The sequence below is a fragment of the Simochromis diagramma genome, unplaced genomic scaffold, assembly GCF_900408965.1.
Source record: "Simochromis diagramma unplaced genomic scaffold, fSimDia1.1 OVJJ01000005.1, whole genome shotgun sequence".
NCBI classification, from domain to species: Eukaryota; Metazoa; Chordata; class Actinopteri; order Cichliformes; family Cichlidae; genus Simochromis; species Simochromis diagramma.
The window spans coordinates 244,091-261,979 of record NW_024387097.1 but is presented as its reverse complement, the minus strand read 5'-3'; the positions used below and the strand labels follow the sequence as shown (position 1 = coordinate 261,979).

The 17,889-nt window shown below is 40.4% G+C and overlaps 1 protein-coding gene across 2 annotated transcripts in view; it reads left to right on the top strand.

Annotated features, from left to right (window-relative positions):
* npr3 (natriuretic peptide receptor 3) overlaps positions 1–17,666 on the top strand; it is a 29,430-nt gene extending 11,764 nt beyond the window's left edge. For both annotated transcript variants that reach the window (XM_040046552.1, XM_040046551.1), the window contains 7 exons: positions 7,080–7,202; positions 10,024–10,199; positions 11,941–12,076; positions 14,012–14,106; positions 14,196–14,328; positions 14,411–14,495; positions 14,894–17,666. In XM_040046552.1, the coding sequence (XP_039902486.1) occupies positions 7,080–7,202; positions 10,024–10,199; positions 11,941–12,076; positions 14,012–14,106; positions 14,196–14,328; positions 14,411–14,495; positions 14,894–15,005 (860 nt within the window). In that variant the 3' untranslated portion in view covers positions 15,006–17,666. The remainder of the gene's footprint in view (positions 1–7,079; positions 7,203–10,023; positions 10,200–11,940; positions 12,077–14,011; positions 14,107–14,195; positions 14,329–14,410; positions 14,496–14,893) is intronic.
* The last annotated feature ends 223 nt before the right edge of the window (positions 17,667–17,889 follow it).

Genomic DNA, 17,889 nt, shown 5'->3' with positions numbered 1-17,889 from the left:
TGTGAAACTGGTTAGGAGAGCACATATTAACCAATAACATTAATTATCAGTGTTAAATTATGTGATTAACATATGCTAATATTATCCTAAATGCTAAACGCTGCCTCCTCTCTGGGTGTCTCCTGTTGTTCTTGTTGCTAATAGGAATTACGCCATGGTTAGATATTTTATCACGTGAGACTGAACAGGTGTTTTCTAAAACAAAGCCTGCAAACCTGGTTCTACATTGTGTCTTGTGTTTTTCTAAAAATGTTAACTATGTATTTTTATCCATCTACACAGTAAGGAAACAATGTTTCTTTACTGTTAGAGTAAAAAGGTTTATGACCTATACACTGTTACAGCTTAACTACAGTCTCAGCTCATCAGTCCAAGCTCATCAGTTCCTCTAGGAATGGTGGTGAGAAGTACAAAAACTGAAACACTACCATGACATTAATACTCCTCCTGGGCACCATCTGCTCCTCTTTACATGTTCAGGTTACCGTAGGCAACTAATAATATGTCATCAGCCATCAGTTTCTCTCCAACAGGTCTGGAAAAAGCAGTGCCTGCGTGTTTGTAATTGCATTATGGATAGAGCTGTGGCTGTGGTATACAACACTAGATTCAGACCCACTTCAGGTAAACGTTGACATATGCAGTTTCCTTCATACTCTTCCAGCTTTCTCAGATGTGTTGCCATTGAAAAATAAGACACAAATGAGATTTTCATCAAATGTAAAAGTTTAAAGATTTGATATGTTTCCTTTGTTTGACTGAGAACCAAATGTTGGGTTATTACTTTAGACCGTGTCCCAAATTCCCAGAGCTGATATTGTACAATAAAACCTTAAGTCAAGCTGGGTGTCATGTTTCTATGTTGAATGAAGCGTGAAGCACAGATTTGAAGAGTAATATTATTTTTCTAAAGGCTTCATTTATGTTTTTAAACCATGAATATTAAAGGCAGTGAATCACATGTTTATCAGCTTCAGTTTCAGGCTGTCGTCAGCTTTGCCCGTTATAATCTGACGATCCAGGTTTTTTGAGATGATGTCATTTGGAATTTGATCCTTTAGTTTAATTTTCCTGATAACTGAAAAAATTAATTGTTTTATACTCAGTTTGAAATGCAAATAAAATCACAATGTAAGATGTAGGGTTAGGGTTAGGGGTTAGTTTCAGCTTAGTTTTAGTATATAAAGGCAAATGGCTTAGCCCTCTCATGCTCAAATTAAACCTTTTGTTGCTAATGCACAACCAAGTCCTCCAGTGGTACTTCTGAGTAAAAAAAACTCATAAAATATGTATGTGGGGTAATCAGGTTGTTAGTTTTTAACTGTTGTAAATCGGCAACGCCTGCCTTGAGAGGGTTAATCAAGAATTGAGCTGCGGTTGGTTGAAGGCCTCGATAGGGACTGGCGGCAGCTCCCGGGCCTGGCAGATCCCCCCATGTACTAATGAGAGATGGGTGGGGCACGCGAACGCGAACGAACAGCTTGTAGAACTGGGGCGGGGGGTGCGGGTCATATATAGAAAATACATGGAAGGGCCGTGTTTGGAGGTGTGATCCTGCCCCTGAAATTTTGATAATTTATCTCCAATAATTCAAAACTATGTGCTTCTCCCAACGTATGCAAACAAAAAACCCCAAACTATTTGTTATAGATGATTTTGTAACATCACATCATAAAGATTCTAACACAAACTGAAAATAAAGCACCTTTCTTGTGATTGGTTCATTTCCATTGTTAGTCCATGTGAGACCTGCACTCTGATCCTGAATCTGTATGAAGGACAGAACTCCTCCAGGGCTCCGGTAGGACTCGGGATCCACTTTGACTCTGCAACCACAAGTGACTTGATAATCAGGCTGCAAGGTTCAGACAGTGATGTGTACCCCAGGACTATAATAATAAGGAGAAACAGTTAGTCAGGAAATAAATATTGATTTCTGTATCTTAAGGACTCTGTTTAACTGACCTACGTATACATATTTATGTTCCACTGTGGTGGACCACTGGAGGGCTCCACTCACACCCAGTTCTCAGGAAGTGTTGTTGCTGTGTTTTGGAGGGAAAGTGTTCAGTTCTGTGGTGATGAGTAATAAACGAGCAGTGTTTATCGAGAGCTCTCGTGTCATCTGTGTTTACCTCCACATTGGTGACTCCTGTTTGATCATGTGCATGTGGATCTGGTTGGTCCTCTGCCGCAGTCACAAGGTTTCACGCACCTTTTGACTGTAGTGGACCGCACAACCCGCTGGCCTGAGGCAGTGCCTCTGACGTCCACTACAGCAGCAGCAGTGGCCAGGGCATTTTTGTCAACGTGGGTTTCGCGTTTCGGTCCCCCCGCCGACATTACCTCAGACAGGGGCCCCCAGTTCGTTTCCGAGCTTTGGTCTGCCATGGCTGACGGCCTGGGGGTCAAGGTCCACCGCACCACTGCGTACCACCTGCAGGCCAACGGGATGTGCGAACGTTTCCACCGGTCGCTTAAGGCCGCGTTCCGTGCTTCTCTCACAGATGGCAACTGGGTTGACCGCCTTCCATGGGTTTTACTGGGGTTGTGCTGCGCGGTTAAAGAAGACCTTGGGGTTTCCCCGGCTGAACTTGTCCTTGGTCAGCCCCTCCGGGTCCCCGGGGAATTCTTGCCTGAGAGCCCACCCTCGTGCTTCGCTCCCTCTGTGCTGTCTCTCCGTCCCCCAAGAGACTCGTTTTCTCTTCCTGGCCCAGTGCACCATTGTGTGCCCGACACCTTTGTTCCGAGGTCGTTGGACTCTTCGCAGTTTGTTTTTGTCAGGCATGACGCTCATAGGCCTCCGCTGCGTCCACTGTATGATGGCCCCTTTCGGGTTATTCAACCGGGTCGGAAGCATTTCCTTTTGGATTTTGGGGGTCGGCAGGAGGCTGTTTCTATTGACAGACTTAAACCAGCACATGTGCTTCTGGATGACCAGCTGGTGCCGGCTCAGGCCCCCCGCCGTGGCCGCCCGCCTTCCACTGGACTGGACAACCCTGCTTCTTCCTCTGGGAGCGCCCCCCACCTGGCGGGGCCCGAGCTATCTCCAGTTTTTCCTGACCGCCCGTGCCAGCCTGGCCCTCAGGCTCGTTTCCCCTCCGCCAGCTCTCCACCTCCCCGGTTCAGCCGTTCTGGACGTTTAATTAAAGCAAGGGTTCTGGACTAGTGGATGACCCTACTGGGTGTTCGGGGGGGGGCATGTGTGGTGGACCACTGGAGGGCTCCACTCACACCCAGTTCTCAGGAAGTGTTGTTGCTGTGTTTTGGAGGGAAAGTGTTCAGTTCTGTGGTGATGAGTAATAAACGAGCAGTGTTTATCGAGAGCTCTCGTGTCGTCTGTGTTTACCTCCACACCACCCTCCTTTCCTTTCCTTATCCCGTTCACCTGTCTGACAAGCACATCCAACATCACTGCTTGTTGTTTTATGGAAATGGCATTGCAATTTGCCTCTGCCCATTTTCACTATGTTCTAGTTCGAAAGCTAACAGGCAAAACAGGGCATCTGAAATACAGTGTGGGCACTCAGTAAGTGCTCCATGTGCTGGCCCATTCCTGAGTTCATTTGTAACGAGCATCAGCGCTCCAGCAAAAAGGAAAATCCAGAAGTTTTGAAATATTGCTGGCTGCAAGCGCTGCCCCGTGGAATGGCTTGCAGAGCATATACAGGGCCAGTAGTGTGTAGAGCCCAGTGTAATTAAAGGGTGCTACAGTGCTGGCAGTACTGAGGTGAAGTTTGTCCCACTGACTCAAGGGATATTTCAGGAGGTGTGTTTAAGTGACAGAGTTGTGAGGAATGTTCCAGCGAGACTCTGAATCTTCCTTATTAGACGGGGCGCTGGGGTTACTGTTTTTCAATTGCAAGCCTTGTTTGTGCAGCCATGTGTTTGTTGGTTTATTTATTTTTAATCACTGGGACACCAGAGGGGAAAAAAACCCTTTTATACAACCCAGCAAAATCCTTCGTTACATTTGACTTTTTCCTCCTCGGCTCACTTCACTCATTTTGATCATTAAATATTTAAAGTAAACAGAAAAGGCTCTGCGGTCTACAGAGCAGTGAGGAGTCTCTTTACTAACATGGATTTCTTAAATTCTTCAGATGATTATCTTTAAATTCCTGCAATTAATATGCAAATCAGGGTGCTTTATATGAACTCTATTAATTTGATTAATTTTTTTTCTAGTTTTTGAGGACTTTGCATTGTTGAATTGAATAATAATAATAAAAATTTTACAATTACAATTTGAAAAGTCAGTTTTTACTTCAAAGGCATTCGAGAAACACCGACTCCCAGCGTGTTGGAGTGTGAAGACCAGTCTGAACTCAAATGTAAAATAATTTAATTTTATATTAAATCAGTATTCCACAAGTGTGAATAAAATGTGCACACTTGCTCACAAAGTGCTGTTGCTGTTTCACTCATAGTTTAGTGACTTTTTCTGCACTTTAACTTTAACTCCAGAGTTCTTTTTGGAGCTTGAACAAATGCACTGGACAGCGTGGACAGATGAGAAGAAGCTGCATCTGTATTTGTTCAACTATTCGCTGAGATTAAGTTACACATGAAAGTGCATCCAAAGAGAACCAGCATCTTCTGAGCATGTCTCAGTTCAGTTTGTACAGCACCAAATCACAACAGGATCAAGACGTTTTATATTTGAAGTTAAAGACGCTACAATAATGTCTCCACACTGTATGTGTGTAAAGCTTTCTTCTTTTGAGAAAAATACAAATCCAGCACTGATCCTGACTTGCAGTGAATCAAACTGTAAAAAACGTAGCGTGGTCCATTTCTAGCACTGACATATACGACTCCTCCTGGTGGATAATACAATGCATAATACCAATATCAGTTCTGGGTTTATTTTAGTCATTTTATCTTGGCTCTGCATCAAATCTCCAACAATTTTTCCTGTCACATTTGGACAGCCATCAGTAGGAACACCTGCCGTTTGGCCCATTTCAGCACCAGTCTACCAAAGCATGTGCTTACCCGTGCCACGGACATCACAGCTTTGTCCAAAGAGCAAAAGGGAAAAAGACACAGTTGTGTTGTGTTTAAACTAAAACGTCCTCTAATCAGCTTGTTATGGTTTACTGCTTACACACGTCTCTTTTTTCTCAGGGCATATTAGTGTGTCAGGCCACCAAGCAGCTGGTACTTCTTATAAAAAGTGAACCAATGTAGGACTCATATAAACTCTGCATTGTAATGGTCTGCACAATGCAACTACTTTGGTTGTGAAAGAAGGATCGCTGGCTCCTCCGAGACAAGATGCTGAAGTTGCCTTCAAGAGATAAGTTGCCTCCAGTGCAGCTGTTTTAGTTTTAGACTAAAGTCCTGGTATGAAAGCGTGTGAGACTGGACGAATAAGACTTTTACTAGAAAGTGCTTTGGAGAAAAGCACCAGTACCAGTTTCAGTTTTATAGAAGTCCACTACTCGACAGAACTTGAAACATCCAATAATAATTATAATAAAAATCCAATAATGTTGATCAAATGATAATGAGTGGCAGTGGATACAGTTACATACAGTAAAAGCAAGTGAGGTGTGTCCCTAAGTGCAGGAGTCTTGGAGTGTTGTTCCTGAGAAAGACACAGTGAACAGTGAACCTGCACCTAGCTTTGACTGTGTTTCATCGGTACACAGCTTCTTAATGCTCCGAGTGCTCAGCAAGAGTAGAAAAGCACTATTTAAATGTGTAGTTGATGTGTTGCGTGTTTTCCTGGTTGTTCTACAGTCCAAGCCCCTGGCAGTGATTGAGGTGGTAAACCAACAAATGATATTAAGTATATAAAGGTTACGAAATATAGGTTTCATCTATGTAGTGTATTAACTCCATCTTAGAAACAGGAGCTTGTACATCTGGAGACAACTTGGTTGTTTGTGTTGATATGAGTCAGCTGTGCAGTTCAGTATCTGATCAACATACCTCTTGAGCACCTTCCTCTTTAGGATGTGTTCTCAGGCATGCTCAGCTGGTACCATGCTGGCCCCTGTCCACATCTGCATATGAACACCAAATACTGAGAAATGGAAGAAGCTGGGCTGCTGTAATGAATCTTTTCCTTACAGTTCATTAGTGTGTACCTAAATGCTTAGTCTGTTGTGCAGCGACATCAAGCAGCCCAGCAGGATCAGTAAGTTCTTCATCTTGAAGATCGAATCACATTTTGAAATGAAATATGAGTCATGATGCAGTCTGTACAGACAGCTTGATTAAGTTAAAAGCTTATCTGTTCCATCAGATGTGAGGACGGTGTCTGACTAACATGACTGATTAAACTGAAAATATACAGTTTAAGTAACAGCACTGATTGTGCCAATGTGGCCCAAATGCAGCACACTGCATGGAGTCCATCAGCTGATTAGCTTTAGCCAGCTGTCTCTGACGGCAGCTGGTCCAGTATCTGCTCCATCTGCAGGCTCTAATCAGAGTGACGTGCATCCAGGATTACACACCACACATCCACTGGTTACATTTTGTGTTGGAAATAGTCCACAGAGCGCTCTGTGTATACGTGCACATCAGGCCTGATGCTTACAGTAATAATTATCAGCAGCTGTGCTGGAGATAGGCTTGTGGTAAATTTCTTACTGTTTTCACTTTGATGGTTCTTTTCATCATTTGAAGCTATGTGAGGTATGTGTGTTAGAATTTGATTAACATGATATGCTCCTCAAAAAAGAATTACATCTGGGACATGTGGGGTTCGATGCTATTGTGGAGCACTAACCTGCACATCGAGAAAGATTGTAACTGGCTACACAGTAAATTACATGCATTAAATATCTGATGTGCTTGGAATGAAAATCTGTGAGGAACTACGATTATTTGATGACTGTGTGAAAAATGTATACAAGTGTGGCAAAACCACACCACCCACCCGACTGTGAATCCGACTGAATTGTTATTATTTTCACTATTATTTGTGGAGCTTGGGTTATCTTTTAACGTAAATTACACTAAAGCTTACCTAAATTAATTTTCCCTTTTCATAACTTATTGTGTCCAAATAAACTGATGAGCCTATTAAATGACTTTTTGTCTCTGTCTGATTTTCTCTGCAGTGGTGATTATGTGCATGGGAGCAGAAAAAATAAGAGAGATCATGCTGGCTGCACACAAACGACAGATGACAACTGGCAAATGCATATTCTTTAATGTTGAACTCTTTAATGCCTCTTCTTATGGTAAGTTAACATCCATTACCTTAAATGTGTCTAACATACATATTTAAGGTAAATAATTATTAGAAAGCACTGGCATTGTCTGTCAAGGTTTGTTAAAGTGTGTACCAGTTAAGTAAAGCAGTGCATTTCTGTATACGTTTAAATGGAAAATAGAGGTAAAGTTGCAGATTGCACCTCTCCTTCCAAGTGTGCGGAAAATAAGATGCAAGGTGGTTGGTGCCTGCGTGGTGGTAACCGCCAAACCAGGTGGACAAAGGTGAAGGGAGCCATTGGGCCGAAGGAGGAGTCCTATCGGGCTTGGTTAGCCTGTGGGACTTCAGAGGCAGGTACTGACAGGCCAAGAGGAACACAGCTCGGGCAATGACTGAACCAAAAACTCAGGTGTGGGAAGAGTTTGGAGAGGCAATGGAAAAAGACTTGTGGACTGCCTTGAAGAGTTTCTGGCAAACTCAGGCGACTCAGGAGGTGTACAAGTGCTGGTGGAGCACTGCTGACTTCAACTGGACGTTGTAAACCTGTCTTGGTTGACACACCTCTACGATGGCGATCAGGAGTGGTACCTTTGGACTGGCAGACCAGGGTGGTGGTTCCTAGGGCTGGGTATCGTCACTGATTTCTAGAATCGATTCAATTCCGATTCACAAGGTCCCGAATCGATTCGATCCACGATTTGATTTAATTCAATTTAATTCGATTCGATTCGATTTAAATCTGGGAAATTTTGACAGTCAGAAATATTATAATTCAGATCAGTACATTTACATATTTTTGTATCAATAAAAAGGAAGCTGACACACGCAAGACTTTATCAAAGGTGTGAGCGTCACAGCAGATGCCTTTGTGTCAAAGTAGCGGAAGATAAAACACAGAAAAACATGAAGGTGATTTTCCTGGCCTGGGATTTTATAAAAATATTCTGCAGTACATCAAAAACGAAAGAAAACCATTAATCAACATATGAACATTACCTCTGAAGTTACAGCGGTTTTATTAGAGAAACGGTTAAGCGTTTTGCATTTTGAATAATTTTAAAAAGTTTAAATTTGTTCAGTATTGAACAGCAGAAATGAGGTTTTCTTTTCGGAAGAATGTAAAAGGGAAAAAAACAGCATACAGAAACAGCGCTGTAAACAACAGTAGACTGGTGCGTAACAAGCAAGCGAATAATGAAGAAAGGGAAACTGTTCTTGAAGTACAGAGAGAGAGAGAGAGAACTGTGCATCGCGGTGGAAGCAAAACAGTAAAAGTCAGAGTGAATTCATGACGATGTTTATGTGAAGCGTTTGGATCTTCTTTTGCTGCTGGTTCAGTCAATATTGTTTGGAGAGACATCAAACTAACAGCTTTAGAATCGGCTCATAAAGGGCGTGAACACAAAGCACGGACCCGCCGACAGATCAGAATCAGCAGCTGTCGGCTTTCAGCCCCGACCGTGAGAAAGGCGACAGCTAACTGATTCTGATCCACGGGTCGCGCTGTGTGTTTAAGTCTATGTGCAGAATTCGTGTTCCTGCTCTCATTTACTGTCTTAGCTGTTTGGTGGGTCTTGAAATTTTGTGAGATGTCACCAGAGATTCTGGCATTTTGGGCAAAATAAATTTATATTAAAAAAATCGATTCAGGATTTTAATGAATCGATTTTACGTTATCCAAGCCAGAATCGATTTTAATCGATGAATCGATTATAAAAACCCACCCCTAGTGGTTCCCATCTTTTAGAAGACGGACTGGAGGGTGTGCTGAAACTATACGGTGATCACACTCTTCAGCCTCTCCGGGAAAGTCTATGTCACGGTGCTGGAAAGGAGATTACGTCTGTTAGTCGAACCTCGGATACAGGAGAAACAATGCAGTTTTCGTTCCAGTCAGAGAATACTGGTCCAGCTCTTTATCCTCTCGTGGATACGTGAGGGAATGAGAATCAGCACCTCCAATCTGAGGCCATGGTCCTCAGACGGAAAATGATGGAGTGCCCACTCAAGTCAAGTCAAGTGGCTTTATTGTCAGTAAAACCATGTGTACACAGTGAAGCGTTCCTCTGAAGCCATGGTGCTACATACAACAGACAATCAACACAGGACTACATAAAGACGGAGCATTGTGCAAAAAGTAACTTGATGTGTAAATGTGTGTGTGATAAAAAGCACAAAAACAACATCATTTAGTCCGAAGTGGTCGTTGCGTTCATGAGGCTCCAGGTCAGGGACGAGTTACCTCTCACTTAGAGATAGGGTGAGGAGCCGCTGCTACTCCACATCAAAAAGAACTAGTTGAGGTGGTTTGGAAATTTGACAAGGATGCCTCCTGGGTGCCTTCTGTTTGAGGTGGTCCAGGCATGTCTCACAGGAGGAAGCCCTGTGGGGGATCCAAGACAGGCTGGAGAGATTGTATCTCTTGGCTGGCCTGGGAATGCCTTGTTGTTCCCTCGGACGAGCTGGAGGTGGCCAGGAAGAGGGAGGTCTGGGCTTCTCTGCTTAGGCCGCTGACCAAGCGACCCAGCCGTGGATTAGTGGAAGAAAATGGATAGATGGATGGATATTAGTGACATTACCCATTTAATTCATTCAAATTAGAATAATTGCAGACTACTTTAGTTCACTTTAATTCAATTTTATTGATCTAGCACAAGTTCTCTTCTTTGTGAGGCATCAGTAGATGTGAAACGATTAAAGAAAGACTCAGTAGTTCTTAGTTCTACTTCACAGGTTCAATTTGATGGGGTTTGTGTGTAAATGTATGCTCTATGTAACAAGCAAAGCATTACATTTGTAAATTATTTGGTAAATGTAGTTTTTTTTGTCCCTGGAAACTTAAATTCTAGGCAATGGCTCATGGAAGAGAGGTGATGAATACGACAACGATGCAAGGCAAGCCTACGCTGCTCTGAACACTGTGACTCTTCTGAGAACTGTCAAGCCTGAGTTTGAGAACTTCTCCATAGAAATGAAAATGCCTTTTGAAAAAGTAGGGCTTCATGACTGCAACGACTGTGAAAATGTAAGTATGTCTATCAATATCAGACTAAAACAAAGAAGTGTAAGGCATAAGAAAACTGAGCGTAAATGCTGATATGTTTGCCTCATGGTTTAGGTAGTGATTTTGGAGGGTCAAGTGAACAGAACTAAAAAAATATGTGTGATAACTGGAACCTTACAGGACTTGTCCAGGGTTAGAATAATATATGACTAGTGTTAAATAGCAGTTTAGAATATTAGCTCACGCTAAAACTGCTGTTAAGATTATTCCAATTCAGTTTGATTTATATAGTGTCAAACCACAACAAAAAACCCGTCTAGGTAAAGATCCTACAATAATACAGATAACCCCAACAATTAGACGACCCCCTCAGAGCAAGTACAACGTCAAACTGGTGAGTAAAACCCCAAGCATTATTTCCATATATGTCAGAGGTTTTAGGGAAGTTCAAATTGGGAAAAAGTAAAAAAAAAACCAAATTGTGTTGTTTTTTAAGCCAAAAATGACAAAAAAAAGCCACATGAAGAATATACAGCATGAACAGTGCAGACAGGCTGCAGTGGACTCTCACTTCAACCTTTGTATGTTATAACTTTGTTCTTTTCTGCAGCTGATTGTCGGGCCATCAGCAACACTGGAGACTGGAACACAGAGATGAGACAGACTGGACACAAAAGAGGAACTAAAATAAAGCAGCAAAAATCAAGAACTATAAATAACAAACACATGCAGTAAAAATAACATATTTAGGAATTAGAACCTTCATTATCTAATAACTTTCTAAGACATAAGTCCAGAATAAAACTAAAGATACTTGGTCAAAGACCAAGGACCATGATATCATGGGAGTCTGTGGGAATTAACTCACTTATGGAGCCTGTCAGAATCCCAGTTTTAGCCCCAGGGGCAGCAAGATTTCATACAATGGTGTGTACCACTTCTTTCAGAGACTAGCAGAAGCAAATGTGTTTTACATCGCAGTGCTATTTAAAAGTTAAACTACAGAAAATTCCTAAAATGGGATACTTTGTAGAGGTTCTAAAAGTAGATTAAGACTACATAATAAACCCACCAAGAGAAATAATTGGATGTTTTCAGTGGGAAAAACGTTTCAACACTCATGCAGGTGACTTCTTTAGTCTCAGCTGACTGCAGGTTTCCAACCTTATAAACAGGACATTTGCACAACGAATGAAACTAGTCCACTGTTCATTCAGTGGGCTGGTTTCAGTCACTGAAGAAGTCACTTGGATGAGTGATGGAACGTTTTTCCCACTGAAAACAGATGCAGATGAACAGAATCAACTTTTTGGGATGTACTTACCTGGATGATTGTGCACGCATCAAGAAACTTACACTTAGTCTCTTTGTGTGGCTGTAGCTCAGAAGGTAGATTCTGATCAGAAGGTTCATGGTTCGATCCCTGGCTCCCCCTAGTCTGCATGTCAACTATCCTTGGGCAAGACATTAAGTTTCTCTCCGATGCGTCCATCGGAGTATGAATGTTAGTTTAGTAAGCACTTAAAATCAAAGAAGAAAGTGCTGTGTGAATGTTGTGTGTTGTATTAAGCTTTGAGTACTGTGGGAGAGAAGCTCTATATAAGAATCAGTCCATTTACCATTTGCATATTGAGTAAATTGATAATATATTCTGTCAGTTCTTCAAAAGATAAATGTATGCAAAGCATCGTGACATCTGTTCTAAAAAGCCATCGTGATTATGTGAACAGCACAGTCACTTCATGAATTTGTTTCATGTCAGGTCAACATGTTTGTGGAGGGGTTCCATGATGCCCTGTTACTGTATACCATCGCCTTGCATGAAGCCATGAAAAATGGGTACAGCAAGAAGAATGGAACAGAGATCACCTCACGTATGTGGAACAGAACGTTCGAAGGTAAACACACGAGATGGTGTTATGTGACCATCATTTAGTCTGATGTTATTTTGTATATGATCAAATATAAACTTGCAGACTTCATATTTGCTTAACTCTAAAGCAACATCTGCACATCGACAAAACAAGAGCAATGAAGAATGAACGTTTAAATGCCACTGATGCAAAGGAGTAAAAAAAAAATCAGGCTGATGTGGAATTAACACTGACATTAATATACCATTGTACAGAAAATACAGTGACTGATGACTCTGCAGGTACTGTGCAAAATGATAATGATCGCTCTGAAATCATTTGCTCTCTAGAAAACTAACAAATCTGAGAAGCAGTTTTTGAACCAACTTTATGTTAGACGACTTTTAATTAACTGCTTTAGCCCACTTACAATGAAAATTAAAAAAAAAATCTTGTTCATGACCTGTAGCATGTTAACACTATTGGAAGTAAAAATAACTTGAACTCCAATTTTGAAAACAAATCTTTATTTTTTCTTTTTTTTTTGCTCTGACTTGTATTCTGAGTCTGTGGTCTGGGAGAGAGTCCTGTAACTCTGTCTGCAAAATACACTAAATAATGACCAATGTTGGGCAATTAATTATATAGTTACTTCTTCAAAAAAGTAACTGAGTTTTGCAAACAACAAAGTTTTGCAGCTTTTACCTAAAAATGCAGCCAAGGCGTTTTTAAACAAACATTTCAAACTATTTACAGAACAATCAGCTGTTCTGCATCAAATCTGATGCCACACAAATTATTTGTGCCGCTCCAAAAAATAATTTCTGTCCACTATGAGATAAAGGAGAACAGCAGCCTGATACCTGCAGGCCTGACAGCAGCAGATGTATCACTGCTGTAACACCTGTAACACTCAGCAGTCGCCTCATTGTTCTGACACACAGGCTGGGGGAGGGGTTTGATGTTGTCTTTGCTCACAGGCTTTCGAGCGTTTTCCTTATAAAACGCCGTTTTTACCGTTTCTTCCTGCAGTAAATATAAACAACGACAGTATTCAGGAAGAGAAACAAACATTGCAGATATTTTTATCATAACTCTGGTTTTACGTGGCCGATCAACACAGTTTAAAAACTGGTATAAAGTCCACACTTTTTCCGTCAGTTGTTCCGTCTGTCCTGCTCACATCTCCAATGGTTGTTCACGTTGTCATTAACGTGGCTTCACTCCACATCAGCCGCTTTGCTAAAACACCGGTGTCGGCACATAAGGACGCTGTCATAGCCTGTCAACCACGTTGATCAGCTGCGTATATACGAATGTGAATCGCATCATTGGCTGGACTGCGGGATAAGGTGGCATCGTTCTGATCCCATACGGGAGCAGCCAGTCACTGACTGACATGCAGAACAGAATTGTTAAAGTTTTAATCTTAATTTCAATTCAGGTTAGATTTTTTTTGTGCGCAGAGACCGGGCCAGCAGCGCACAATTGCGCACGCGCGCGGCTTAGAGGGAACATTGGTTGTCAGTCCACATAGTATTTTCCCAAACGTGTTGGGGATCATCAGGATACTTGTTGGTGAGATGAGCCTTTGTGTTGTTTTTGGTTTCTCCTTGGAACTCTCCCATGGATGCCATTTTTGCTCTGCGTCTTGTTGAATAATGAACTCTGACCTTAAGTGAGGCAATGAAGGCCTGCAGTTCCTTAGATGTTGTTCTAGGTTCTTTTGTGACCTCCTGGAGGAGATGTCGATGCACTTTTGGAATAATTTTGGTAGGTTAGTCACTCCTGGGAAGATTATTTAAAATCTTTGTTTAGTACTACAATTTATTTTGTGATCTGAAAGATGTAAACGTGACAAATATGCCAAAAAGGAAAACAAAACAAAAACCTTTTCATGCACTATGAGGTAGTGAGGTATCTTTCCCTCTACATTTCTGGGATTGTAGTCAAATAATGCTGCTTCATAATGGGTTGCAGGAATTGCTGGCCAAGTGTCTATAGATGCCAATGGTGATAGAAATGGAGATTTCTCTTTGATGACCATGATAAATGTTGAAGCAGGAACCTATGAGGTAAGAAGAAGCTCTAAGATCTCTAACAGGCTTCGTATTGAGAATGTGTTGTGCAGCTTAATAACAACAACAATCTGACTCATTTACAGGTGGTGGCCAATTACTTTGGTGTAAATGGGACTTTTCAGCTGTTGCCAGCATTCAACACTGAGCATTTCACTCTGAAAGGAGGGGATAAAGACCACCCTGAGAAAACCGATAAATCAGACACACCCTGTAAATGTATGTTAATGACACGTGTGACATTGATGAACAATATTTTGGTGCAGTGTTTGTTTTCACTAATGAGTGCTCGTCCAAACAGGCGGACTAGGAGTGTCAGCTTTGACTGGAGTCATAGTCGGAGCTGTTCTGGGGGCTGTGATCCTCGTAGCGTTCTACTTTTTCAGGTAAAAAACTATGTAGTCAGCTCTTCTGGACAGTGGCGTGTTCTGGTGTAATTTTGCCTTGGATAAAAACTATGTACACTTCAGGAATTATATCTCAAATGAAACCTTACTGACTCAAAACTGGTTTACTTACTGAAATTAGGAAGAAATGAAAACTTCAGAGTTAATCAGCAGTCACATCATCAAACACTCAAGTGAAGGACTTTCATATTAGATTTTCCTGATTTATTTTGCATGTTATAGCGTTTTAACTTTAGCCCCTGCTTTCAGAGGTCTCCATGACTTTGCTGAGTATGATTTAATGGTGAAAGAGAGGAATTAAAGTAAAAATTGTAGAGGAAAAACAAACATATTGAAAGACTTCGTTTTCTACTTTATTTTGAATCCTTCTTGTGCAGAAAAAACTACAGAATTACCATTGAGCGTCGCACACACGGCGAAGAATGTGACTCTGGGAAGCATCGTCAGCTACGAGAAGACTCCATTAGGTCAAACTTCTCAGCAGCATAATGAGAGGCTGACACAGTCCATGGAGAATCGCACATGTGACCAAAGACTTTGCAGTGGCTGTCAGTAGACCCACAGTGTTAATCATGAGACACTCGTTTTTGTGTCCTTTGATGTTTTGACTTATAACTCAGGACAGCTGTAAGAGTCACAAAGCACCACTCACTTGGATTTTCCCCCACACAAAGGTAAATGATTGTATTGGTGTTTCATGATATTTGGCCACAATGTTCTTTGAGGTTTTTCTAGGCATCTGTTATTATTATTATTATTATTATTATTATTATTATTATTATTATTATTATTATTGTTATTCACACCATTCTAACTAATAACTGTGAATAATTCAAAACAGACGGCATATTTAACACTATATTGGCATGCACTACTAGCAGAGTTGTTGAGATCTATTTTTACCTTGCAGTTTTAAAAACAGTGTATACGTGTAGTAAACCTAAATGTCATCTTAACACTTTAAGGATATAACAGAGCTACAGGGGTATAGACTCCATCTATATCAATAGGTGATAAGCTACTGATCTTGAGCTACAGATACTGTAAGGTTTTCAGTCCATTACAACATTGCTGCAGTCTGGTAGCCTCCATACAAATCATGCTCCATCAGTTTTCTAATCATGCTGATTTCCAATGATTGTTTTCTTTTAAATAATTTTATTTGAAAAATTCCTCATATAATTAATTCACCACCTGAAAAGATACTACAGATATTTTTACTGATAATGTGTACTTTACGTTGCATTTTTATTACTGGTTCTTTATGAAACTTTAATATAGCAGTAAACAATATTTTCTGTGTAAAGATGTGTATAAAAGCATAATTGCAGAGAATCACTTCACACTTCCTGTCTGTGTCTTGCAATACAAGCGTCTCGTACATGACATTTCACGAGTCCTTACCTTTGAAACACTGTCCTGGTTCATAAAGAGACACGTGAAAGTGAAAGTGAGATGACAGAGTACACTCAGCCCCAAAACCCAAAGTAGTAAAAACAATACTTTATTCATATTTACTTACTTTCAGCATCCCTGCTGTTCTCCTCTGTGCTCTCTTTCATTCTGTGTGTCTACATCGCCTTTGAGGCTGTAAATAAATTGCAAAGAGAAGAGAAAGGCGACCTGATATTTTTGACACTTGTCTCACTTTCTGATGTCCGTAAACACAAATCTGGACAGGAGCCCAACAGCACATGATCACCAAGGCCAAGTTTTTTGCCAAATGAGAATAAGTTATTAGAAGTAAGTTATTGTTATTAAGGGCATATTGTTGAGACATTCATTAATTAGTTAGTGGTTTATTTATATTAGTACAGTCGTGGTTTTTAGTAACATAAATAAGCTCTTTTCTACAGGCTGTTTAATAAAGAGATCTATAGATAAGGTTGTTAGCTTACTTATTGAGGTTGTACGCAGGGGAAAATCATTTCAGCAAGAACTGATTTATTGTTTATCATTTCGTAAAAAAAGCAAACAAAAACAATTTTATTCTTAAGCACTGGGTTATTTTTTTTTAATCTGTGTGTAATATTATTATAATGACTCCTGGCATGTGGTTGTTTAGGATGACTGAACACTGAACGCGATGTGTTTAAATTATTTCTTGTAAATTATAACATCTATTATGTTACATATTTCTCTCAATTTTGAATTTATAATAAGTTTGTATTTTCTTGTTATGATTATTTCTAAAGCATACTTTTACTACAATAATAGTTCAGTTGTACCCTACAAATACTTCTCAAGTATCACTTATAATACAAATATAGGGAATTCTTGAGTTTATAAGCCAGTGTTAATGTTGATATTATTTTAATTAGAGTATACGTTGTGATAGGAATACAGTTTATCCTACGTCATTAAACTTTTGGTTTGTCTGAAATGTCATCAACATTGTTTTGTTTAATAACATGCAAATAATGAATAATGAGAATAAAAAGTGATATTGAATTCTTTATGAGCATTCAAAGGCCAAATAATACAAGACAATGATGGAGCAGGTTTATCACATTTCATAGTAAATTTAAAGTTATAAAACTATTTGATATCATACCGACTGACAATATGTTTCTTTGACAAAGAAGAGGACAAGAAGTGACTTACTGTCGTTTAGTGAAACGAGATAAGCAGCATATAAACGGAAGTAAATTCCAGTGATGTAACAGAACTTATCATTAGGCAGGTTTTATGGCAAATGCATATGAACACATGGGAAATAATATTCTATGGGACCTACAACATACAATGCAAAAAGAAAGAAATTGAACGTTTTCTGCTAAAAGGTGATTAAAAAACAAGTTGAGTGCTTTGTGTTTAATGATATTTTTAAGAGATCTTATTTCTTTTCCTTTTCTTTCCCTCTGCTTTTTGATTCAGTTTAGACCAGTGTTTCCCAACCTTTTGGAGACACGACACATATTTCACATTAGGAAAATCACACAGCACACCAGCAAACAAAAATGTCACAAAAAGCATGTTGATAATTTTTCCCCGCACACCAGGTTTAGCAGAGTTGGCTCAGTTTGTCCGCAGTATATCTTTTTTGCCTTCTTTTGACCACTACTCATGCTAGGGCCTTCATCCTGTTTGGAATAGTGATGTGTCGGTCGCGAACAAAACGGCTCATAGAGCCAACTTTTTGAAGTGAACAACGCGAGCCGGCTCCTTGTTGGGAGCCGTGGGGTTTTTTTTTTTTTTTTTTTTTTTTCTTTCTCTCACCCTCTCTCTCACCCTTTTTTTCCACTTCACTCCGCACGTCAGCCTTGTGCTTTGCGCTGGGAAAGCACAAGGCTCGCAGTAGCACAGGAACAGAGCGGGAGACAGAGAGAGAGAAAGAGAGCCAGGGACAACAACGTCACATTAGAAAGGTATA